Below are 27,037 nucleotides of genomic sequence, written 5' to 3' on the forward strand. Positions count from 1 at the left end.
GCCACATATACCACAATGCTGGGTTTGTTTGAATGTCTAATCCTTGGGATTAACTAGTTGCTGTCTAAGAGTGTTGTTTAAAGCACACCCCAAAGCAGAGGAGGGGACCTCAGAGTTCTTTTTCTTACATTTACTCTGCAGCCCTGACTCATCTCTTCAGGTATTTTCTCAGCATTACACCTTTGAACTATGACCAACACTATGTTTTTGGATTGTCAAGCAACAACAACCCAAACACTGAGCTGAATAGAGGGTGACTCGTGTGTGTTGATTAAAAGTTATTTTTTTTTCAAAGAAAGAAGGGTAGCAGCCAAGTTACAGAAAATTAGCTTACAACATGAAGCCTATTTGGTGATTATGTCACTATGTCACTCTCTTGATCCACACTTGGTCTTATATAAGTATAATCAGTATAAAAAATTGGAGCTATGTGAACACCCCCCCCCCCCCCCCCCCAAAAAAAAGAAAAAAAAATCTAGAAATTCATGTTAAAAGATGTTCTGCAACATATTCACTTTAGGATGTGCACCCTCATTACGCAACCAGGTTACTTTCCGTAAAATTTTCCACAAACACTCTATTTTCAGGTGTCTGATGAGTTGTACAGGTCCTATTTTAATACATTGTTTAAATAATAACGTTTCATAGAACTCATGAAAACTGTTTAAATAGACCTAAAAACCAAAAAAATGTGTCACTTTTTAATTGGAAAATTAAAATGATGTATTTTTATCTAAATTCTTTGTTTATGATTCAAATATACAGTTTTTAAAAGGGGAAGTGAACTCTGAGTTTTACCAAGAGCACAAAAAGCATTATTTCACTTTCTTTGAAATGGCAAATTGTCAAGTATTTCTGGCAAATACTTTATCTCCAATATCTGGTACTGTGATAACATTATGTTGTTTATTTACTTTCCAACATTTTCTTTGTTTCAGAAGGCTTCAGAACAACAATGTTTTTATTTGGTTTATTAATATATGAAGGTAACTTGTATTACTTGTTGTATTTATCTATTTATTTATCTATCACTGCATTCAAGTCAAATGATTTGATTTTTATTTATTTATTTATTTACAAACATAGCAGAAGAGAAATGTATTATTGTATTCATGTTGTTGCCATTTGACTGATATCCTTCAGATACAGATATAGTTCAATGCTACCACCTAGTGGTCAGACATTTAAGCTTTTTGAGGGGATGTAGTTGTAATGTGCATGTGATTCATATGCAGACCAGGAATTTGGAAACATATCCTGAATAACTTGACCGTCTATCCAGATCTAGGGAAAGTTTTTTGTTTTTTTTAATGTGGCTACCCTAGGTCTGCTAACATTTAATTTTAGATCCCTTACCAACTGCCTATACAATGGGGCAAAAACACTATGAAGTCATCCAATGATTGTTTAATTTCTCAACGATGAGAAAGTTCTGTAACTTTCATTATTAGTTACACTTCAACTATGAGGGACAAAGTAAATAAAAAAAAAAAATCCAGGATGTTAAAAAAAACGTGTTTGTAAGTTGTGTTTGAAAATACATAAAAAAAAAAGTTTCTTCCTCACAGAACTGTCCCTTCTTTATTTAAATAAGATCTTTTGTCCTCGATTTGTACCTACACCAATGGAACTTGTTTGAGCTCTGAAAAATAGGGACTTTAATTGCTAGTAGGAAAGTTCAGATCGCTGTGGTGAGTCCGGTTAGAACTCCCAAGAAAGCAGAGTCCTACTCCAATAGGTCAAACTTGTCCTTGCAGTTTATTCATTAATTTCCATATCAATGTGTATGGTTTTCTAGAAAGACAACAAAAATATAATATCACTGTCTGAATAATTCTTAACAAATAACTAAACTGATATCTCACATTATAAACTGCATTATTAGTACAAACATCTCTTTTCTAACTAAATACACCGCATGAATAAGCAAACCACATTATTTAACTCTTAAGTGTGCACATAAATAAAACATGTCATAAACTAGAAGCAAACTGAAATACTTTATTAAACAAACAATGTCACTGACTTCTGACATTACTTACTTGCATTTCACGCACACACATCAAAAGGAAGGTGACAACAAACTGCAACAGCAGGACAGAATCCACAAACTGAGAACGGTAAACTCCATTGCTCCTTTTTCCTTCTCTCACCTTCCTCATCTACATGCTACACAGCGGTGCCCTAAGCCCCGCCCCTTAAAGGGCTCAACACATCAAACTGTCAGGCAGCCTTTTTCACAGCCGCCCCCGTATTCACCTGTGAATACGAATAACAAAAAAAAAGGCTGCGTAAGAAAGGGAATTAATCGTCCTTAGGCTGGGCAGGTAGACTAACAAGCCTGGCCACCGGTCGAATGTAGGATCTTCCTTTCACAGTCACTTCAGCTGATCTAATCCGGGTGTCTGGTCCAGGGAAAACTTGAGAGACTTTACCCACAGGCCAGAGGGCTCGTGGAAGCTGGTTGTCCACAATCATGACCACGTCTCCTACAGGTAGTACTTCACAAAGTTCTGCCAGAAATGGTCAGCTAGAATTTGGCTATGCCTCCATCTCCTCCGCCCTAGAATTTCAGGACTGTTGTAGAGGACTTGTGGCAGCGAAGCATCCCGCCGGCCCATGAGGAGATAGTTGGGGGTAACCGGGTCAGGATCTGCTACCTCAGATGAGGTATAACCTAGGGGTTTTGAATTAAGAATCCCCTCTATTTCAATCAGAATGGTTTGCAGTACCTCTTCAGAGACAATCTGTGCTCCGATGACGACTTGAAGAGCAGTCTTCAGAGAACGAATTTCACGCTCCCATCAGCTCCAAAGTGTGGGGAACCAGGAGGATTGAAAATGAACTCGATCTGCTGATGAGCTAGCTGCTCTCTGAGGTTGGGCTGAAGAGCTTTGAATGCCACCTGTAGCTCACGTTCTCCTCCCCGGAAGTTTGTCCCCTGATCACACAGGATCTCCTTAGGTTTTCCACGCCTGGCTATAAAGCGTCTCAGGGCCATTAAGAACGCATCCGTGTCCAGACTGGGAATCAGGTCAAGATGCACTGCTCTTGTAGTTAGACATTTAAACAGTATTCCCCACCTTTTCTCCTTACTCCGTCTGATCTTGATGCTGTATGGCCCAAAACAATCCACGCCTGTGGAATAGAATGCCGGCTTGAACAGACGCAGTCTGACTGGAGGAAGGTCGGCCATCCGGGGTGGGTTAGGGTGACCTTTCCACCTCTTGCACTCAACACAGGATCTCTGATAACGACGTACTGCTTCACGTCCACGTAGCACCCAGTATCTCCTTCTGATCTCTGCAAACACTCTTTCTGGCCCGGGATGTTGGAGCTTACTATCATAATCTTGTATGATAAGTCGGGTCAGAGCATGTTTGGGATCCAAAACAATGGGGTGAACTTCATCTACAGCCAGGTCAGGATTCCGGCGTAAATGACCTCCTACTCTGATGAGCCCTGTTTCCTCATCATACTCAGGTGCAAGTAAAAGAAGACGACTGGATTTGGCGACAGGTTTACCTGCCTTTAACTGCTTGATTTCCTCCAAGAATGATTCCCTTTGGGCTTGTTGTAGAGCTTCTATCTCAGCAGCAGCATAGGTATCAGCGGTGAGAGGGTGGTTGGGGTCAGCCGCCCCGTGAAGCTGATGGCCGATTGCCTCTAAGTAGCTGTTCCAGGTTTGGTGCTGGTGTGGATCTGGAACACTGGAGCTGGACGCAGTCAGACAGGCAGCTTGTCGTTTCAGCTCACCTTCAGGCTCACTCTGGAGTGGGGTTGATGGATCAGGCCAGTAACCTGGAGCTAATTTCAAGAAATCAGGTCCATTTGTCCATCTACTGCCTTTGCTGATGTCTTGAATAGTGAGGCCACGAGTGATGTCGTCTGCCGGGTTATCTCTTGAGGGCACATACCTCCATGTGGAAGATTCTGTCGTCTCCTGTATTTCCGCCACCCGAGTACCCACAAAAACCTTGTATCTGCAGGAGTCTGAACTCAACCAGGTTAGGACTGTGGCTGAGTCAGACCACAAGATGCAGCTGCGTATGGGAAGGGTTAACTCAGAACTGATGACTTTGTAGAGCTGAGCACCTGTTAGAGCTGCACATAACTCTAACCGAGGAACTGATTGTTGCTTTTTTGGAGCAACACGAGAACGAGCTGCAAGGAAGGCAACCTCAACTTCTCCTTCAGGACTCTCTGTCCTGAGATAAGCCACTGATCCATATGCCTGTTCTGAGGCATCACAGAATACATGGATATCTCTTATGGAGTTGGGCTGGTCTAGCCTATCACTGGTGTAGCACCTAGGCAGTGTGATCTTGTGCAGCTGTTCCAGCTCTGCTACCCACGCATACCATTTCTGCAGGAGGACTTCAGGGAGTTGTGGGTAATCCCAACCCCTCTGTTTCTCCCACAGGTGGCGTACAATAACTTTGGCTGAGGTGGTATAAGGCTCTATGCAACCAACAGGATCATGCTGGCTGGCTGGAACTCTATAGATGTTCCTCATAGTTGTCACCGAGCAATCGATGCGTCTGTGTTTGTAGGTGAGGGTGTCAGACTTACAGTTCCAGTGTAGGCCAAGGGCTGGCTCTTGGATGTCAGACTGACCTTGACTGAGCCACAACTCACAGCTGGAGGACCTGAGGTCTGGAGGCATGTGTTGGATGATATCTGGATCGTTGCTGGCCCACTGCCTCAACTCAAAACCTCCATCAGCCAGGAGGTGGCGCAGTTTGTCAACAAGTGCCTTGGCGGCTATTGAACATGCAAGACTCTGTAAGCAGTTGTCCACATAAAAGGACTTGTTAATGGCAACATGAACATCTTCTTCTGGTTGGCTATGGTCCATGACGTGTTTCTGCAACGCAAACGTTGCGCAACAAGGGCTACAAGTAGTTCCAAATGGAAGCACCTGCCACTCATAAACATCAGGGGGCCTGTCTCGGTTCATGTCCCGCCACAGAAACCGAAGCAGGGGTCGATCCGCAGGTAGGAGCCTCACTTGGTGGAACATACCACGGATATCACTGCTGAAGGCCACAGTGTGTTCTCTGAAACGTAGGAGCACCGCTAGCAAGGCTGGACCAAGTGTGGGACCCGGTAAGAGGAGTTGATTTAAGTTGTAGCCTTGGTGTTGGAATGAACAGTTGTAGACCACCCGGTTCTTCCCATTATGTTGAACCATGTGATGGGGTATATACCAAGCTTCATCACTGGTCTCAGATTGATTGTCCGCCAACTTCAATACATAGCCAGATCCTACAAGCTTCTCTATCTCCTTTTGATAAGCAGCAGCTTGTTCTGTGGACTTGGCTAGGCGTTTCTCTATGCCTCTCAGGAGAGGCAACACTGCATCTGGTGTGGTTTTCAGGAGAGGCATGTTCTTGATACGAAGAAGGGGTGTAGCATAACGCTCAACACCACTGACATTGACTCTCACTGTCTGTTCTTGCAGGATCCTAACTGCCTCTTGATCTTGTCGTGACCTAACTGCTAACTTCTCACTATGGTACGGGAGCACATCCATCTGCCATAGTTTCTCTACACAGGAGAACAGCTCTGGGGGTGATGATATAGATGTGAAGAGGCAGTGACCCACCTCTGTGAGGGATTCAATGGTTGGAGCTGGTCCCTGTAGCGTCCATCCGAGGAGAGTTTTCACTGCTGCCGGCCCACCAGTTGGTCCTAGTCTGACTGGCTCCACAGGTGTAATGAGGTGTGTGTAATCAGCGCCAATCAGCAACATGGGGCGGACTCTGTTTAGAGGAGGCAGAGGTAAACCTGACAGATGTTTATACTTCTGCTGGAGTGAGACAACTGGATGGGAATGTTCTGCTAAGCTCAGTTGCTCTGCTGTAAAGGCATTCTGGATGCTGTACACCTTGTCAGGGTTAGCTGCTGGGGAAATTGTGAAAGACACAGCCGCCCCGTGGAGCTTCTCCACTTCCTGTCTGACTGTACGAAGAGCTAACACCTCCTTGCTTCCTTTAAGGCCTAACTGTTTGGCAGCAGACTGAAGCAGGATTGTCCGCTCCGATCCATCGTCCAAAACAGCATATGTCTCAAGAGACTTGACACCATTCCTCAGGAGTACCTTACTGATCTTCAGTAGCACCTTGCAGTTGTAGACTGGCCGGTCGATATACACGATTTTGCTGGCAGTGTTAACGAGGCAGTTTTCACCTGAAGGTGGAACTGATGTTTGTTCCACCTCTGCTCTCTCATTCACCTCATGCAGCACTAACAGATGTCTCCTACCACAGGTTTTGCAAGGAGCTCTAAGGGTACACTTTGCCGCTTGGTGATTACGTCCACAACGCCAACAGTTATTATTTGTTTTAATCCATGTCACCTTCTGTTCTTTGCTCAAAGTCTTAAAGTTAGAACAGTTGTTCAGGAAGTGCTTTTCGTTGTCGCAATAGGGACAGTAGGCTGTAACCTTCTCCTTTGACTTGTTGTCAGCGTGTCCAGATGCAGGTGGTGCTGTTACTCTATTTGTTCCAGAGAACTTCTCAGTGCTCAGGAGGATAGTAGCAGCTTTACTTGAAGGCTTGGGAGTGCGCTTGGCTTCAGGCTTCTTGTTAAACGACTCCTCTCTCTGTAGGGGGTTCATGCTGTCTTCCTGAATTTCTAGCTCATATTCTAGCCAATCAGCAAAGTCAATGAGGGTAGGGATGGCTACTCTCAGGGGGTGGATAAATCTCTTAAAGCTGGCATTGAGGTCATAGGGAAGTTTGCTTAAGAGCCTTGAAACATGAGAGCCGCAGGCTAACTCAATTTGACCTCTTTCCCCTAGTTGTTCCAGCATGCCTACTAGTGACCGCACGTTGAGGGCAAACAGACGAAAGCTCTTAACATCACCACTGCGTATATTTGGACCATCCATTAATTCTGCAATCCGTTGTACTGCAAGCTTGTGAGGCTGTCCATACATCTTTGTGAGAGCCAACATTGTGTCAGTGTAAGGTTGCCTTGAGTTGCAGTACGAGTCTGCTACAAGTGAAGCTTCTTCACATTGGAGGTGATCAGTGAGGATCTGGTACTTGTATCTTTCAGTAGCATCACCTGGTAATAAATTCTCTAAGGCAATCTTCATGCGTGCAAACTCTCTGGGATCTGGTGATGTAAATCTGGGAATAGTGGGCTTCGGTCCTCTGTATGTGGTCTCTCTTTGTGACTCATTACAGCTAGGGGCTTGGTAGAATGAAGAATTTCTCTGTGGATAGGAAAATGTGCACTGCTGCGGTGTGTCTGCGTAGTACGGGCTATGAGGCAAACCACCGGATGTTTGAGAAAATCTAGATTTAGTTAAATCTGATCGCAGTTTTCCTTGTGAGCTGTATGTTGGATAGTGCAGCTGCTGGTATGCTGGAGTATTGGTAGGGGGTTGGTAATGTCCATAACCACCACTATAAACACTTTGAGATGGAGGAGGTGGGAACAGAGGCTGATGGGATGCTGGCTGGGACTGTATAGCAACCATCAGGCTCTGAAACTGTTTACGAAGCTCAGCATTTTCTTGGCGCATCTCTTGGAGAGCAGCACTAAACTCAGGAATTTGGTTGGTCTGCTGCTTCCCGGTGACTTGCTCCATAGATTGACAAAGCTCTCGTTCTTGCTCCTCATCATCCTCCGTGTTCATCGAGTCGAAGCTCTGGCTAATGGGCGGTGATGGAGATCTGATAATTGGACGTTCTTGTGCCATTTTCTCCACTGAAAATTCCCCTGCAGTTGCTGTTCGGAATCTACTCTGAGCTCCAGCTCCACTTAGGTCATAATCTGATAGGTAGGAAGGCACTGACGTTCGCCTTTTGGGTCGAGTGTCCATGGTCTCTGACTCTGGGTTCTGTATCTTTAAACAGCAATCTGCGATCCGGCTCGAAGGACCAATGAAAAATAGGGACTTTAATTGCTAGTAGGAAAGTTCAGATCGCTGTGGTGAGTCCGGTTAGAACTCCCAAGAAAGCAGAGTCCTACTCCAATAGGTCAAACTTGTCCTTGCAGTTTATTCATTAATTTCCATATCAATGTGTATGGTTTTCTAGAAAGACAACAAAAATATAATATCACTGTCTGAATAATTCTTAACAAATAACTAAACTGATATCTCACATTATAAACTGCATTATTAGTACAAACATCTCTTTTCTAACTAAATACACCGCATGAATAAGCAAACCACATTATTTAACTCTTAAGTGTGCACATAAATAAAACATGTCATAAACTAGAAGCAAACTGAAATACTTCATTAAACAAACAATGTCACTGACTTCTGACATTACTTACTTGCATTTCACGCACACACATCAAAAGGGAGGTGACAACAAACTGCAACAGCAGGACAGAATCCACAAACTGAGAACGGTAAACTCCATTGCTCCTTTTTCCTTCTCTCACCTTCCGCATCTACATGCTACACAGCGGTGCCCTAACCCCGCCCCTTAAAGGGCTCAACACATCAAACTGTCAGGCAGCCTTTTTCACAGCCGCCCCCGTATTCACCTGTGAATACGAATAACAAAAAAAAAGGCTGCGTAAGAAAGGGAATTAATCGTCCTTAGGCAGGGCAGGTAGACTAACAAGCCTGGCCACCGGTCGAATGTAGGATCTTCCTTTCACAGTCACTTCAGCTGATCTAATCCGGGTGTCTGGTCCAGGGAAAACTTGAGAGACTTTACCCACAGGCCAGAGGGCTCGTGGAAGCTGGTTGTCCACAATCATGACCACGTCTCCTACTTGCAGATTGGCAGACTCAGTCTTCCACTTCTGTCGAGCTTGGAGCCCTGGCAGGTAGTACTTCACAAAGTTCTGCCAGAAATGGTCAGCTAGAATTTGGCTATGCCTCCATCTCCTCCGCCCTAGAATTTCAGGACTGTTGTAGAGGACTTGTGGTAGCGAAGCATCCCGCCGGCCCATGAGGAGATAGTTGGGGGTAACCGGGTCAGGATCTGCTACCTCAGATGAGGTATAACCTAAGGGTTTTGAATTAAGAATCCCCTCTATTTCAATCAGAATGGTTTGCAGTACCTCTTCAGAGACAATCTGTGCTCCGATGACGACTTGAAGAGCAGTCTTCAGAGAACGAATTTCACGCTCCCAGCAGCCTCCAAAGTGTGGGGAACCAGGAGGATTGAAAATGAACTCGATCTGCTGATGAGCTAGCTGCTCTCTGAGGTTGGGCTGAAGAGCTTTGAATGCCACCTGTAGCTCACGTTCTCCTCCCCGGAAGTTTGTCCCCTGATCACACAGGATCTCCTTAGGTTTTCCACGCCTGGCTATAAAGCGTCTCAGGGCCATTAAGAACGCATCCGTGTCCAGACTGGGAATCAGGTCAAGATGCACTGCTCTTGTTGTTAGACATTTAAACAGTATTCCCCACCTTTTCTCCTTACTCCGTCTGATCTTGATGCTGTATGGCCCAAAACAATCCACGCCTGTGGAATAGAATGCCGGCTTGAACAGACGCAGTCTGACTGGAGGAAGGTCGGCCATCCGGGGTGGGTTAGGGTGACCTTTCCACCTCTTGCACTCAACACAGGATCTCTGATAACGACGTACTGCTTCACGTCCACGTAGCACCCAGTATCTCCTTCTGATCTCTGCAAACACTCTTTCTGGCCCGGGATGTTGGAGCTTACTATCATAATCTTGTATGATAAGTCGGGTCAGAGCATGTTTGGGATCCAAAACAATGGGGTGAACTTCATCTACAGCCAGGTCAGGATTCCGGCGTAAACGACCTCCTACTCTGATGAGCCCTGTTTCCTCATCATACTCAGGTGCAAGTAAAAGAAGACGACTGGATTTGGCGACAGGTTTACCTGCCTTTAACTGCTTGATTTCCTCCAAGAATGATTCCCTTTGGGCTTGTTGTAGAGCTTCTATCTCAGCAGCAGCATAGGTATCAGCGGTGAGAGGGTGGTTGGGGTCAGCCGCCCCGTGAAGCTGATGGGCGATTGCCTCTAAGTAGCTGTTCCAGGTTTGGTGCTGGTGTGGATCTGGAACACTGGAGCTGGACGCAGTCAGACAGACAGCTTGTCGTTTCAGCTCACCTTCAGGCTCACTCTGGAGTGGGGTTGATGGATCAGGCCAGTAACCTGGAGCTAATTTCAAGAAATCAGGTCCATTTGTCCATCTACTGCCTTTGCTGATGTCTTGAATAGTGAGGCCACGAGTGATGTCGTCTGCCGGGTTATCTCTTGAGGGCACATACCTCCATGTGGAAGATTCTGTCGTCTCCTGTATTCCCGCCACCCGAGTACCCACAAAAACCTTGTATCTGCAGGAGTCTGAACTCAACCAGGTTAGGACTGTGGCTGAGTCAGACCACAAGATGCAGCTGCGTATGGGAAGGGTTAACTCAGAACTGATGACTTTGTAGAGCTGAGCACCTGTTAGAGCTGCACATAACTCTAACCGAGGAACTGATTGTTGCTTTTTTGGAGCAACACGAGAACGAGCTGCAAGGAAGGCAACCTCAACTTCTCCTTCAGGACTCTCTGTCCTGAGATAAGCCACTGATCCATATGCCTGTTCTGAGGCATCACAGAATACATGGATATCTCTTATGGAGTTGGGCTGGTCTAGCCTATCACTGGTGTAGCACCTAGGCAGTGTGATCTTGTGCAGCTGTTCCAGCTCTGCTTCCCACGCATACCATTTCTGCAGGAGGACCTCAGGGAGTTGTGGGTAATCCCAACCCCTCTGTTTCTCCCACAGGTGGCGTACAATAACTTTGGCTGAGGTGGTATAAGGCTCTATGCAACCAACAGGATCATGCTGGCTGGCTGGAACTCTATAGATGTTCCTCATAGTTGTCACCGAGCAATCGATGCGTCTGTGTTTGTAGGTGAGGGTGTCAGACTTACAGTTCCAGTGTAGGCCAAGGGCTGGCTCTTGGATGTCAGACTGACCTTGACTGAGCCACAACTCACAGCTGGAGGACCTGAGGTCTGGAGGCATGTGTTGGATGATATCTGGATCGTTGCTGGCCCACTGCCTCAACTCAAAACCTCCATCAGCCAGGAGGTGGCGCAGTTTGTCAACAAGTGCCTTGGCGGCTATTGGACATGCAAGACTCTGTAAGCAGTTGTCCACATAAAAGGACTTGTTAATGGCAACATGAACATCTTCTTCTGGTTGGCTATGGTCCATGACGTGTTTCTGCAACGCAAACGTTGCGCAACAAGGGCTACAAGTAGTTCCAAATGGAAGCACCTGCCACTCATAAACATCAGGGGGCCTGTCTCGGTTCATGTCCCGCCACAGAAACCGAAGCAGGGGTCGATCCGCAGGTAGGAGCCTCACTTGGTGGAACATACCACGGATATCACTGCTGAAGGCCACAGTGTGTTCTCTGAAACGTAGGAGCACCGCTAGCAAGGCTGGACCAAGTGTGGGACCCGGTAAGAGGAGTTGATTTAAGTTGTAGCCTTGGTGTTGGAATGAACAGTTGTAGACCACCCGGTTCTTCCCATTATGTTGAACCATGTGATGGGGTATATACCAAGCTTCATCACTGGTCTCAGATTGATTGTCCGCCAACTTCAATACATAGCCAGATCCTACAAGCTTCTCTATCTCCTTTTGATAAGCAGCAGCTTGTTCTGGGGACTTGGCTAGGCGTTTCTCTATGCCTCTCAGGAGAGCCAACACTGCATCTGGTGTGGTTTTCAGGAGAGGCATGTTCTTGATACGAAGAAGGGGTGTAGCATAACGCTCAACACCACTGACATTGACTCTCACTGTCTGTTCTTGCAGGATCCTCACTGCCTCTTGATCTTGTCGTGACCTAACCGCTAACTTCTCACTACGGTACGGGAGCACATCCAGCTGCCATAGTTTCTCTACACAGGAGAACAGCTCTGGGGGTGATGATATAGATGTGAAGAGGCAGTGACCCACCTCTGTGAGGGATTCAATGGTTGGAGCTGGTCCCTGTAGCGTCCATCCGAGGAGAGTTTTCACTGCTGCCGGCCCACCAGTTGGTCCTAGTCTGACTGGCTCCACAGGTGTAATGAGGTGTGTGTAATCAGCGCCAATCAGCAACATGGGGCGGACTCTGTTTAGAGGAGGCAGAGGTAAACCTGACAGATGTTTATACTTCTGCTGGAGTGAGACAACTAGATGGGAATGTTCTGCTAAGCTCAGTTGCTCTGCTGTAAAGGCATTCTGGATGCTGTACACCTTGTCAGGGTTAGCTGCTGGGGAAATTGTGAAAGACACAGCCGCCCCGTGGAGCTTCTCCACTTCCTGTCTGACTGTACGAAGAGCTAACACCTCCTTGCTTCCTTTAAGGCCTAACTGTTTGGCAGCAGACTGAAGCAGGATTGTCCGCTCCGATCCATCGTCCAAAACAGCATATGTCTCAAGAGACTTGTCACCATTCCTCAGGAGTACCTTACTGATCTTCAGTAGCACCTTGCAGTTGTAGACTGGCCGGTCGATATACACGATTTTGCTGGCAGTGTTAACGAGGCAGTTTTCACCTGAAGGTGGAACTGATGTTTGTTCCACCTCTGCTCTCTCATTCACCTCATGCAGCACTAACAGATGTCTCCTACCACAGGTTTTGCAAGGAGCTCTAAGGGTACACTTTGCCGCTTGGTGATTACGTCCACAACGCCAACAGTTATTATTTGTTTTAATCCATGTCACCTTCTGTTCTTTGCTCAAAGTCTTAAAGTTAGAACAGTTGTTCAGGAAGTGCTTTTCGTTGTCGCAATAGGGACAGTAGGCTGTAACCTTCTCCTTTGACTTGTTGTCAGCGTGTCCAGATGCAGGTGGTGCTGTTACTCTATTTGTTCCAGAGAACTTCTCAGTGCTCAGGAGGATAGTAGCAGCTTTACTTGAAGGCTTGGGAGTGCGCTTGGCTTCAGGCTTCTTGTTAAACGACTCCTCTCTCTGTAGGGGGTTCATTCTGTCTTCCTGAATTTCTAGCTCATATTCTAGCCAATCAGCAAAGTCAATGAGGGTAGGGATGGCTACTCTCAGGGGGTGGATAAATCTCTTAAAGCTGGCATTGAGGTCATAGGGAAGTTTGCTTAAGAGCCTTGAAACATGAGAGCCGCAGGCTAACTCAATTTGACCTCTTTCCCCTAGTTGTTTCAGCATGCCTACTAGTGACCGCACGTTGAGGGCAAACAGACGAAAGCTCTTAACATCACCACTGCGTATATTTGGACCATCCATTAATTCTGCAATCCGTTGTACTGCAAGCTTGTGAGGCTGTCCATACATCTTTGTGAGAGCCAACATTGTGTCAGTGTAAGGTTGCCTTGAGTTGCAGTATGAGTCTGCTACAAGTGAAGCTTCTTCACATTGGAGGTGATCAGTGAGGATCTGGTACTTGTATCTTTCAGTAGCATCACCTGGTAATAAATTCTCTAAGGCAATCTTCATGCGTGCAAACTCTCTGGGGTCTGGTGATGTAAATCTGGGAATAGTGGGCTTCGGTCCTCTGTATGTGGTCTCTCTTTGTGGCTCATTACAGCCAGGAACTTGGTAAAATGTAGAATCTCGATGTGGATAGGAAAATGTGCACTGCCGCGGTGTGTCTGTGGGGTACAGGCTATGAGGCAAACCACCGGATGTTTGAGAAATTCTAGATTTAGTAAAATCTAAACACAGTTTTCCTTGTGAGCTGTATGTTGGATAGTGCAGCTGCTGGTATGCTGGAGTATTGGTAGGGGGTTGGTAATGTCCATAACCACCACTATAAACACTTTGAGATGGAGGAGGTGGGAACAGAGGCTGATGGGATGCTGGCTGGGACTGTATAGCAACCATCAGGCTCTGAAACTGTTTACGAAGCTCAGCATTTTCTTGGCGCATCTCTTGGAGAGCAGCACTAAACTCAGGAATTTGGTTGGTCTGCTGCTTCCCGGTGACTTGCTCCATAGATTGACAAAGCTCTCGTTCTTGCTCCTCATCATCCTCCGTGTTCATCGAGTCGAAGCTCTGGCTAATGGGCGGTGATGGAGATCTGATAATTGGACGTTCTTGTGCCATTTTCTCCACTGAAAATTCCCCTGCAGTTGCTGTTCGGAATCTACTCTGAGCTCCAGCTCCACTTAGGTCATAATCTGATAGGTAGGAAGGAACTGACGTTCGCCTTTTGGGTCGAGTGTCCATGGTCTCTGACTCTGGGTTCTGTATCTTTAAACAGCAATCTGCGATCCGGCTCGAAGGACCAATGAAAAATAGGGACTTTAATTGCTAGTAGGAAAGTTCAGATCGCTGTGGTGAGTCCGGTTAGAACTCCCAAGAAAGCAGAGTCCTACTCCAATAGGTCAAACTTGTCCTTGCAGTTTATTCATTAATTTCCATATCAATGTGTATGGTTTTCTAGAAAGACAACAAAAATATAATATCACTGTCTGAATAATTCTTAACAAATAACTAAACTGATATCTCACATTATAAACTGCATTATTAGTACAAACATCTCTTTTCTAACTAAATACACCGCATGAATAAGCAAACCACATTATTTAACTCTTAAGTGTGCACATAAATAAAACATGTCATAAACTAGAAGCAAACTGAAATACTTTATTAAACAAACAATGTCACTGACTTCTGACATTACTTACTTGCATTTCACGCACACACATCAAAAGGAAGGTGACAACAAAGTGCAACAGCAGGACAGAATCCACAAACTGAGAACGGTAAACTCCATTGCTCCTTTTTCCTTCTCTCACCTTCCTCATCTACATGCTACACAGCGGTGCCCTAAGCCCCGCCCCTTAAAGGGCTCAACACATCAAACTGTCAGGCAGCCTTTTTCACAAGCTCATTATCTGTGTAAATGGCATTGGTCTGCAGCCTAAAAAAGTCGGACCATGACCAACATCAAACATCTGTTGGCGGAAACAGGCATGAGTAGCGTGAATCTACATAGGTAATAAACTGTGGGAGCTACCTTGATGTGGGGAGCTCCATTTCATGTGCAGAGAGCTGGGGCCAAAGTAACAAAGGCTACCATCAGTAACACACTATCCTGAGAGGGCCGTGTCCCCCTGCTTAATGTCCAAAGGTTTGGATATCACGTGATCAGATGAGACCTAAATTGAGCCTTTTGGCTCCAACTCAACTGGTCGTGTTTGGAGGAAGCAGAATGCTGAGTTGCATCCCAAGAATACCATACCTACTGTGAGGCATGGGGGTAGAAACATCAAGCTTTGGGGATCCTGTTTTCTAGACAACACCTTGACATGGGTTTGCAAAATGCTTAATTTGGTGTGCCTGACATACTTTTTTTTTAAAAACAGTGTCCTTTCTGGCGATGTGACAATAAGAATAATTGTCTTGATGCCAAAAAGAGCCAAACAGATTTTACTTTCACAAGTGGAGCAGTACAGCTATTGCACTAGCTTGTTTCATGCATATAAATTGCTTTATCATAATTATGCAGGGAGTTTTACAGATTATATGGACACTGCAATGTAGGTAGAACAGGAAAGGAAAAACTGAAAAAAGGAGAAAAGATGAAAGAAAGTGGAGATAAAAGGGAGACAATGATAAAACATTTTCAGACTGCTTCATCACCTGCAAAGAGATGTAAAAAGAACAGTACAACAAACAGACATGGTACGAGACATACAATAACGTAACACCTAGATACTAACGCTGAAGTAGTATTATTTAATCTGAGATGTGTTCTGTGTTACCTAAAGATAAGAATATTGGCTTTCTGTGTGGAAGTGCCTGACATACTTCGGACAGAAAATAAGAAAAGATTTTAGTTCTCACTCTATAAAAAAATAAAAAAATAAAAAATACTTTCACTAAAGACCAAAACGGTCTGAAAGATTTGAAGCATCAGATTTGTCTCTACCATGCTTCAATATTAGAGGTCTGTCAATAGGATATGGCCTCTGTGCATCCTGTCTTAGTCCACACACTGCACCAGCAGGTTGAAAGGCTCCTCTATAATTGGTTAATAGTGCCCTCTGGTGTGATAAAACAAACATAACATGTTTCGTCTCTATAGGTTTACTAATTCTAAAAATTAAGCTACATCATGTTAATGCAGGTTAAAAAAAATCTGTATTGCTAAACAAGTCTAATTATTGGTTTTATTGTTCCCATTTTAATGTGGTGGCTATTACTTCCTCTAACAATTCATATATTTGTCACATCAAAGAAGATATTAGGAGAGAATTGAAATATCCACATTAGTAACTATTATTAGTTAAGTGGAGTTCTGTTAGACTCTTCCAAGAAATATTCCGGGAATGTTTCCCAGGTTGAGGGCGAAACACTTTTTTCCTGAGTCTTTGCTGGTTGGGGGGAGGGTACGGTACTCAAGCACAATGTTTTCTTTTCCTCGACTTCAAACTCACACAGATTAACTTATAGTCCAGTTCTATTAGACCCCTCCCACATTTCTTATGTAACAAAGTCATCAGGACTTAAATTCTTTTTGTCCAGAGAGAGGAAAACATTTCCAAAGTTTCCAATTTTGTGTCGAGGCTACAAGGTAGGTCCTTGGATATTTTCTGCAGTGTTAATAGAAAACTTAAAGAAACTTGACTTATGGCTGAGTTTACTCTTTAACCAAGCATCAGCATAGCTAAAAAGAACCAGATAACCAATTAAGGCACAATTGTTCAAAGTTGTTTAAGTACATGTACTTTTACATAAAAGGATGCATGTTTAAATTAGATACTGAACTAACACAAAGCATTAGTGAGTTCATGTGGTCCACTATTGCACCACTGGACTTTGATTCATTGTGCAACTATTTTATGCTTCCTTTGAATAAGTGTTCTGCAAAGCCTTTAAGCCATGCCATTGTGGGAGAAAATCCTGATCTTGAAATTCACCTAAGATGTGATGCTTTAAAACTCAGAACTGCATTTTCTGGGTACCAGTGTGTGTAAAGGGTTTCAAAAGCTGTTGCTGAGCCTTGTATGTCAGTTTAAAAGCTAAGGAAAAAAACAACATGTTTTTCTTTACCACTGAAAATGTCTGCCATGCATAGAAAAAAGGAAACTTTAATGTTTTCCAGATGTTTGTGGTTTTTTTTTCGTTCTGAGACATATGTTTTTTTTTATAATACAAAACACTGTTTTTTTCTGAAAAAACTTTGAGAGAGTATTCATACCCCTTTGATTGTTCCACATTTTGCTAAAGCCTCAAACTCTAATATATTTAATTGCCATTGTGATCTTAAAAGTGTGGCTTTCACTTGAATTCCCCCAACCCTCATGTCATTAATTTGATAGCTCAGGTTCCTTCCTGAAGACTTTTAGAATATCCTTCTACCAGTTTTCCCTAGACTTAGTTGCCATTTTTATTGATTCTATTAGCTCAGAAGAAAACAATTTGTTGACTTCTCTGTAACTACTTTGTCCATTTTTCAGATGACAGTGGCACCCTGGCTCTAAGAGCAACACAGACATGGGCAAACACCACTGATGATAGTTTTGTAAATGAGAGGTCATACTGTATTAGGCGGGCAATTTATCTCCACCGTTTACATCAGAGACTGAGGAAATAGGGTGAAGAAACTATTTTCTATCTTTTAATAGGGTTTAGTAGTCTTGATTGACTGACCTGTCGCACCTTGACGATTTAGGTAGCGTATGCCTGATGTCCCAGAATCTTCTAAAACTTAGGAATACACAGATTTTTCTATGTATTTTTAAAATTTTGGGTGTATACATAGAGTATTCATAAAAAGAACTTATGTCCAATGGCAGCCTAACATATGTATAACGCACAGGCGCTTGGCCTACATAAAAGATTCCTTTGAGTGCAGTATTAATATAGCTGCTCTTTGTCACTTAGTAAAAAAAGAGGAAATAAAAAGAAAAAAGAAGAAGGAAGAACATGGATTTGCAGTCGCAGCAGTTTCATCGTCTTGTCAGCTAGGAGGTTTGTTGTTCAAGGCTGTGGGCATGAACGCAAGCAAGGATCCATCACCTGCACCTTCAAGCTCACGCTATGATGGGGATGAAGTCTGTAATTGACGGTTTCCTCCTGTGAACCCCCTTTTATACCAAAACTCTGCCAATACGACATTAAACAGTAGCTGTAAGCTAAAAACATGTTCAGAACACCATACAAATACGTCGATATGAGTTGGAGATACTGTAAGTTCTTGATACGTTACGCATAAGTTATGCACACATACTCATAGGTTTTAGATAAGCTAGACACCACGACTTATAAAAAACTTACACTTAATGTATGTCAATGATCAGATAACTTACCTGTAACTTATGGCCCACGTATGAGCATATGCTGGCATGCGAACTTGCCATATGTCGACATGAGCCAACATGCTTTAGCATGCTCATAACTTATACAAAATGTACCCATAACTTATCCAATGTATGCCAGCATTTTTGTCATATTTTTCATACGTCAGGCATACGCTGCCTTAATCATCACGGTGTGACAGGAGCTTAACACAGAGGCTACAGATCCAGTCGGAACCTTAATAACTTATGCGCTTAACTGGGTTTAAAATATAGGTCAGAGTTAAGCGTGTTAACAAAAAATGCAATAATTATCTTCAAATGTTCAGGTACTGGACTAAAGGGAATAAAAAAGTAGACCAGGACTACTATCATACAAGATTACTTCCAAAGGCTAGGAGAGAAAACAAGAACTAAATAAATGACTTAATAGATATGGCAGTTTTCTTTGTGTTGACCTTTATGTATACACTTTATATTCAGACACTGGGGTAAAATGACCTAAACAGTAGTTGCTATCGACATCTTTGTAAAAGAAAAACTACCAACTATGGTGTTTAATAGATATTTGCCACAGTAGCATGTAGGCTGTGCTTTTACAGTTGCTATAGGTTTCCTTATAAGTTTCTTTTTATGAACATTTTGCTCTCAGGGCATTCTGATGGGGAGTCTTCCAGGAGCGTCTCTCCTTCTTCTGGTGTTTACTGTGCCTCTCCTGATTGGTCCCAGTGTCCAGGCCGGGAAAATTATGGTGTTTCCAGTGGATGGCAGCCACTGGGTGAACATGAACCTGCTGATCCAGAACCTTCATGATAAGGGCCACGAGGTGACTGTGGTCCGAACTGCCACCAGCTGGTACATCAAAGAGTCAGCACCACATTACCGCTCCATCACTGTAACACTACCACAAGCCATAGCCATTGAGAAGGAGGACTTCTTTGTGAAGTTCCTAATCAAGATGCTGGAAATTAAGAGGGAAGAATCTTTGACAGGCTTTGTCAAGTTTTACTGGGAGATGCTGAATGCATTGTCAGACATTCACAAACAGGCCAGCTTATTAGGAGTTGAAATATTAGAGAACAAGACTCTTATGCAGAGTATTCGGGACAATCAGTTTGACGTTGTTCTGATTGACCCAGGTTTGCCTGTAGGAGTTCTGGTGGCTCATGAACTGAAGCTGCCAACAGTTTATAATGTGAGATGGATCACCAGTGGAGAGGGACATTTTGTTGTGGCTCCGTCTCCAACCTCATATGTTCCAACTTCTGCACACCCTGTGACCGACAAGATGAATTTCATCCAAAGATTCAAAAATGCGCTGTTCTATTTCCTAAACACATGCATTGACAAACTCGTTGTTTGCCCTCACTATGATAGACTGGTGCACAAGTACTTTGGTCCAGATGTAAAGTTCTATCACCTTCTTCAGAGCGCAGACATCTGGCTAATGAGAGTAGACTTTGTCTTTGAATTTCCCAGGCCGACCATGCCAAACATTGCCTACATTGGTGGATTTCAGTGCAAGCCCTCTGAACCTCTATCCAATGAGCTGGAGCAGTTTGTTCAGAGTTCAGGGGAGCACGGTGTCCTCCTAATGTCTCTGGGTACACTGGTTCAAGGTTTGCCATCAGAAATCACATCAGAAATAGCTGCAGCTTTTGCTCAGCTTCCTCAGAAAGTCATATGGAGGCATGTGGGCGAACGACCCAGCAATTTGGGCAATAATACCCTGCTAGTGAAGTGGATGCCGCAGAACGACTTGCTGGGTCATCCAAAGATCAAAGCCTTCGTGGCCCATGGTGGCACTAACGGTATTTATGAGTCCATCTACCATGGTGTCCCCATCATCGGTATCCCCCTTCTTTTTGACCAGTTTGAAAACGTCCTGAGACTGGAAGCACGAGGAGCAGCGAGGGTGGTTGATGCAGCTAAGCTCACCCGACAGAATTTCCTGGAAGCAGTGCAGGATGTTCTTAACAATCCCTCCTACAGAGAGAACATGAAACGCCTGTCAGCTCTCCATCGGGATAAGCCAATGCATCCTTTGGACACTGCAGTGTACTGGATCGAGTTTGTCATGAGGCACAAAGGAGCTGCACATTTACGAACAGAGTCTTACAGGATGCCCTGGTATTCATATTATTCTGTGGATGTCTTTGTGTTTTTGTTGGCCATTTTATTGATATTGACAGCATCTGTAGTAGGTTTTGTACAATTTATTTGCCTTCCAATATGCAGAAAGAGAAAATCAAAGCAAGAGTAATTATTTTGTTACAGTTAAATGGAAACGGTAATTTAAAAAAATAAGTAATCATTTTTGGATTAATATAGATTGTTAAAATACTCTATGTATGCGCAGGACAGGGAGTAACCGAAAATAGATTTAACAATGCCATTTTATTTATTGTTTAATGAAGGGGAAAAGAATGTGCAACTGTTTATGCCCCCCAAATTTTTGCAACATTACATTTCCTGGAAACAGATTGATCAGAAGTTGACAATCTCAAGGAAGTCACCACAAGGTCAGACTGGGAAATATATTTTAAAAACTAGAAACACTCAAAAGCTCCACCTTTAAGGCTTCAAATAGTTTTCTGATGTTAAATAAAACAACGGAACAAAAACACTGGATGGTTTATTGATCGGCTGAGGAAAAACGTATCCTTGAAACAGATTATTTGAAAAAAATAACCCAGGTTTGGGAAATAACAAGTTAAATCCAGCCCTGTCTGATGAAATGGGTGAAAATGCCTCCAGAAGGGTACTAATTAAGTCTGGAAAAATTACTGAAAATGGTTGTCTTAAGAATGTTTTATTTTTATTTTCATCTTTCTTTGATAATGACATTGTGGAATTTTCTATTTTTTTCAGTTAACAGTTTGGTTATTTCACTATATTCTGATTTGCAAACACCTAAAAGTGATTGAGTTTGTGTTTGCAGCATTCAAAATTCCAGAGCCAGAATTGTAGTTTTCTATGAGGGTTTTACTGCATATGCTTTTAAGAGGTGTGATCAAAGATTTAACTTAAATCCAATGTCCCCAGCTGTAACAAATAGAAGAGCAGACGTTTATGACTGAGTGAGAAAGAGCAAAACATGGATAAAACTTACTAGACTAGAGAATGATGTCAACAATCCCATTAAAAAATAATTACAGCAAGTAAAGCCAAAAACAACAAAAAACAGTAATAAGAAAGAGAAATAGATCAGAAAACATCTGGCAAAAGTTTGACCAACCCAGTAAGTATGGCAAACCCCTAACAGCAAAAATAACTGTGCAAATGTGCAAAGACCCAAACAGAAAAACTAATAAGATGCTTCAGGAAAAAAAAAAAAACATTCTTAAAGACATAGTGGAGGATGTTCTTTTTCTCCACTATGTCAAAATAAGTGGTCGATCTAATTGTCAATCATTCTGGTGATATGTTTATATAAGGCCATCTGATGTACTTGTCCGTGCTTGTGAGTTTGACATAGTAGGAAAAATTGCAAATTTGGAAAGTAGGCTTGTATGAGCGATGCAAACGGCGACGTTAAAACAGAGCGTGCAAGGAGTAATGGACTGGTGCAAGCTCTCGCAAGTGTTAAATAGGTGTTACCTCTTGAGAGAGGATACAAGGTTGTGCATGTGCATTTTTTATTAAAGTGGAGAGGGCACTCTTTTCAAAAATTCATGAAAATCCTCCCCTATACCTTTAAGCTCCATATAAAAACCTAAAAAAAAAAATCACTTTGAAAAGTAATAAGAAACAGTTAAAGTGCACAGAAAAATAAACATAAAGGTAGATCAATAGACTCAACAGAACCCCAAATGTACAACTTGATTGTATGTGATTTCAATCCTATCTAAAAATCAGCCAAACCATCTGTTAAAGAAGCCAATAAAACTGCAAAATATTAAGTGATTTAAAAAAAAAAGGATTAGGCGGCCTTTCCTTGGAGGTTTTTTTTTTTGCATGATAATGACTCTCACTGTGGTCCTCTGGTGTCGCAAACCTATAGATTTTAGACTGCATAATTAACTCATGCTCTTCAAGTTTTTATATCCAAATGTGTTGTTTTATGCCTGCTTACATCATTTTGTCAGAAAGGCTCCTATATGAGTGATTTTTTAACCCTGCCAGTGAGTAACTAGTAAACTTGAGCTCTGCTTTGAAAAAAAAAAAAAAAAGGTTAAATCAGTCTTCTTTAATGTACAGGATGATTACCTTGTTACCTTATTTTTTCCCCAAATAAAATATTCATCATTTGGAACTGCTTCTTGTACCTAATCATGTGTTGCAGTAGGTTTAATTATAGTATACCCTGTATTTTTAAAGTTAGAAGATTTCAATCTGAAAACCTCACACAAAGAGAAAATACAATTAGAAGAAATTTATTGAAACATTTACTCTTAGGCGCTCAGACCTCGGCAGGAAACATAGAGCTTAATTATTTGTATCGATATTTATGAACAGGAGTAACGAATAGGGCTGTTTCCCCCTAGATCTATTTTTGCCAGGATGAATGTAATTATCTTTGATACGTAAGTTGCAAGGTTAGTGCAAGAGAATTGGAATATACAGGGCAAGCTAAATAGAAATGATAAAAATATTTTGATAATAAATGATGAAGATGATTCTTAATTGCTAGGCTTGAAAAAAAAAAACAACCTGAGCTAGGGTTTGTGATATGATTGGCGTGCCACATAATGACACATGAGAAATTAACACCCACCTGGTTGAGACATAGTCCATTCTTAGTTGCAGAATCAGGGAAATGTTTTCCTTGGCTCCTTATAATTTCTTGACATGGACCAAAGTGCTGTAACCATATGATTTTTCTGCTAAACTTAGATTAAATAATGTTAAATTCTGAGTCTTTTTCTGAGAGATGTTTAAAAAGAAGTTTTATTTAAAGAGCAATCAATCCTGGCTGAAACATCTGCAAACAAGCACCTCTAGGGGGCAGCAGCCTACATTACAAAGACAAACAAACAAAGCATGCAAAGAATTTAACTTAGTTATCCCACCACAACAGTCAGGAGGAAGGCTGGTGAGGAAAAAGGAACAACCCTCCCGCCCCGCCCAAAAACAAAAACTGTTTGTTGGAGAGCTAGTAACGAATAGAAAACTCCATAAAATGATTGTCTTCAAAGATTTAGCACACAATTTTAAAGGTGCTACAGTATATATAATATTTCCCTCATTGACTGAAGCTGAGTTTTTCATGAATAGTCGGTCAATCCAAACATTGCAGCCATTATTTGTTCATAGAGATATGGACATACAACTTGAAATCAAATGTGACTCGACTCGCAATTTTAACACTTTTAGCTTTATGTTCATACATTTTACAAAAGACTGGATTACTTGAGGGGAAAAGATGTTAAAACATCATCTGAGAAGTTGCACGCTTCTGGGCTATTTGTCAATATTTTCTCCTTTTGTTGCTGCATCATCCTAGAAAAAGCTGCCGATAGTGGAAATGTCAGGTAGGTGAGCTCTGCAGATTGTCAGCAACACTAAGCCTGGGCAACCATAGAACACAAGAATCAATGCAATGAGGGAAAAGCCTTTATATTAAGTTAAATATTGAACTGAAGTATGCCCATCAGAACAGAGCCAGTGACAGAGATATATGTGCTACTAGCATTTGTATGTGCTAAGATTCAAATACTTTCAAAATATGTGAGACTTGCATGGAAAAGCATTGAAAATCTATTTTCTTCTCTTAATAATTACAGGAAATCTTTGTCTGAGGTATAATGAGGTAACAATTGCCACCCTTCCGGGACTTTAATTTAAAGGGCCACCTTACTTAGTTTTTTGGAGATTGCAGAACAGGAGGAGCTTGATTTTGTTTGAGCAACAACAACTGTTTCATATTTACCAAAGCATAAACATCGGAAAAATTAAAAAAAGTGCACCGCTGATCACTCAGTCATCTTTTAGCACCTTTTAGCAACCAAAAACCAAAGCTTTGATGGGCAGAGCAGCTTAGGGAGCTGTACATTTGGTGTGAAAACGGAAGCTGTGGTTGGTTGAACCTTATCTGCATCAAAATATTGATTTTATTCAGCAAAGTGCTCTCATATTATCAGCTTAATATCTTAACACAAACAGGAATTTACTCAAATAATTTAAAAAGTGACACAATTCACATATTTTGCATTATTAAAACACGAAGTGAAGTTTTTTCAACATCATAATCAGATATTAAATCATTGTTTTATTCTACTTACAAAGATTGGAAGCAGGATATCCTTGCATTGTTGTTTACTGAGGCTGAGGAAGAATTAGCAATTTTCATTTTGCAAAACTAATGTGTCATGTTTAAAGAGGGTAATGTTGAATTCTTTTCAGCTCTGCTTTTGTTATACACCAAAAAAAAAAAAAAAAAAAAATTTAATGAAATATGTTTAGTATGTTATTGAGTTTTCTATTTTAAGTATCAAAAATTCTTAAAAAAAACAGAAAATACTTTGCAGATAAAATTTTTTTTTTTTTTAGCTTTTTTGCTTGAAATAAAAAGGTGTTTTCAGGTAAAATGTCTGCAATCAGTTGTGGGAGGATCCCTAAGAGCTTCTCTGAACTCACTCTAGACATTTCCATACTTTCTTTAATCAATATGAGAATACAAATAATTGAATAAATAAACACAAGGACAAATGGCTCAGTTTTGTTCTTTTCATGTAAGAAAACTTTTTAAGAAATAAAATGAAATCCAAATTGTATAAGAAAAATAATAATTGTGAGTGGCAGGTTTTATTTTTAAACCTGACAACTTATATTTCAATCTGAAAAACTCACACAGAGAGAAAAGATAATTAGAAGAATTTATTGATAAGAAAGTATAGTCTTTGGCGCTCAGACCTCGGCAGGAACATTCATGCTGAATTATGCTTTAACATGCATGAGTAGATGAATGTGAATAGGGATGTTCCCCCCGGGCCTGAAACTGGTGGTGGTTTAATCCGAGCTGGTTGACAAGGTGATCTGCTGGGCAGAATTGTGGGACTAGAAGACTGAGGGAGCTGACGCCGGGGCATCATTCAGACTCGGGATATAGAGGTCCTGCTCGGTGATGCAGGTACCGTGAAGTGTCCATGATGAGCAAGCATGAAGCGACAGTGGAGAGGAAAAACTCCCCTTTGGGAAGAAACCTCTGGCAGAACCGGGCTCAACATGGTGGTCTTCTGCCGGACCAATGCGATGAGACGAGGGATGGTGACAACTGGGATTAATACTCTCTGATGAGGTTGAGGTGAAGTCGTGTCATGGAGGACGATTCAGCTGCGATGGCGGAGAAGGGGATGGAGGTGGGTGAATTGTCGTCTGGATCGAAATCCGACATTGCGATTGCAGGATAGCGGCTGTGGTGAGATTTGAGGGAGTTTATAAAGTGGAAGCAGGACGCTGATTGGGCTTCGTGGTGGAGTAGTTCAAAGCTGATTGGCTCGCTTCGGAGACGGATCGGCTTCTGATGATGTGAGGTAAGTCAGAGTTTCTTCAATTGAACTTTCGCTAGAGCTTCATTTCAATCTGAAAAACTCACACAGAGAGAAAAGATAATTAGAAGAATTTATTGATAAGAAAGTATAGTCTTTGGCGCTCAGACCTCGGCAGGAACATTCATGCTGAATTATGCTTTAACATGCATGAGTAGATGAATGTGAATAGGGATGTTCCCCCAAAAAACCGAGGTCGAGGCCGGAGAGTCCGTATGCTCGTAGGGCATACGCTAGGGACAGAATAAAGAATGCGTAATGAAATGCTGAGAAGGTTTGCAAACAACTTACCGAGCCAGGTTGTTGATGAGGATGGCGACCACGGTTGACGCCGAGAACTTACCCATGATTATGATGAACCCACGATGATGATGATTTACCCATGATGATGATGACGATGACGATGATGATGATGAACCCATGATGATGATGATGATGAACCCATGATGATGATGATGATGATCCCATGATGATGATGATGATGATCCCATGATGATGATGATCCCATGATGATGATGATCCCATGATGATGATGATGATCCCATGATGATGATGATGATCCCATGATGATGATGATGAAGATGATGATGATGATCCCATGATGATGATGATCCCATGATGATGATGATGATGATGAGGATGATGATGATGATGATCCCATGATGGTGATGATGATGATGATCCCATGATGATGATGACGATGATGGTCCCATGATGATGATGACGATGATGATCCCATGATGATGATGACGATGATGATCCCATGATGATGGTGACGATGATGATCCCATGACGATGATGATCCCATGATGATGATGACGATGATGATGAATCCTGCGGATGATGATGACGATGGTGCATCCCATTATGATGACGATGATAATGAATCTTGCGGATGAGTCTGATAATGAATCTTGCGGATGAGTCCATATAGAACATATAACATGACGGGATACGGACATGACGAGACGCAGACATGGTGCATATTGATGCATTGGAAATGCAAGCAAAATGGCGTAGGGATGCATGACGAGACACGACGAGACACAGATAGGGAGCATGTGATGCATGGGGAATGAATCTTGCGGATGAGTCTGATAATGAATCTTGCGGATGAGTCTGATAATGAATCTTGCGGATGAGTCCATATAGAACATATAACATGACGGGATACAGACATGACGAGACGCAGACATGGTGCATATTGATGCATTGGAAATGCAAGCAAAATGGCGTAAGGGATGCATGACGAGACACGACGAGACACAGATAGGGAGCATGTGATGCATGGGGAATGAATCTTGCGGATGAGTCTGATAATGA

The 27,037-nt window shown here is 42.5% G+C and overlaps 1 protein-coding gene across 1 annotated transcript; it reads left to right on the forward strand.

The window, feature by feature from the left end:
- The first annotated feature begins 16,441 nt into the window (after nucleotides 1-16,441).
- LOC119775950 (UDP-glucuronosyltransferase 2C1-like) lies at nucleotides 16,442-22,396 on the forward strand. The gene is made up of 2 exons (XM_038274113.1): nucleotides 16,442-16,498; nucleotides 18,877-22,396. The coding sequence occupies exon 2, from the start codon at nucleotides 18,886-18,888 to the stop codon at nucleotides 20,485-20,487; it is 1,602 nt and encodes a 533-aa protein (XP_038130041.1). The 5' UTR covers nucleotides 16,442-16,498; nucleotides 18,877-18,885; the 3' UTR covers nucleotides 20,488-22,396.
- Nucleotides 22,397-27,037: the final 4,641 nt, after the last annotated feature.

Source organism: Cyprinodon tularosa, unplaced genomic scaffold (assembly GCF_016077235.1).
Source record: "Cyprinodon tularosa strain WSP-4 unplaced genomic scaffold, ASM1607723v1 ctg90, whole genome shotgun sequence".
Classification (NCBI taxonomy): Eukaryota; Metazoa; Chordata; class Actinopteri; order Cyprinodontiformes; family Cyprinodontidae; genus Cyprinodon; species Cyprinodon tularosa.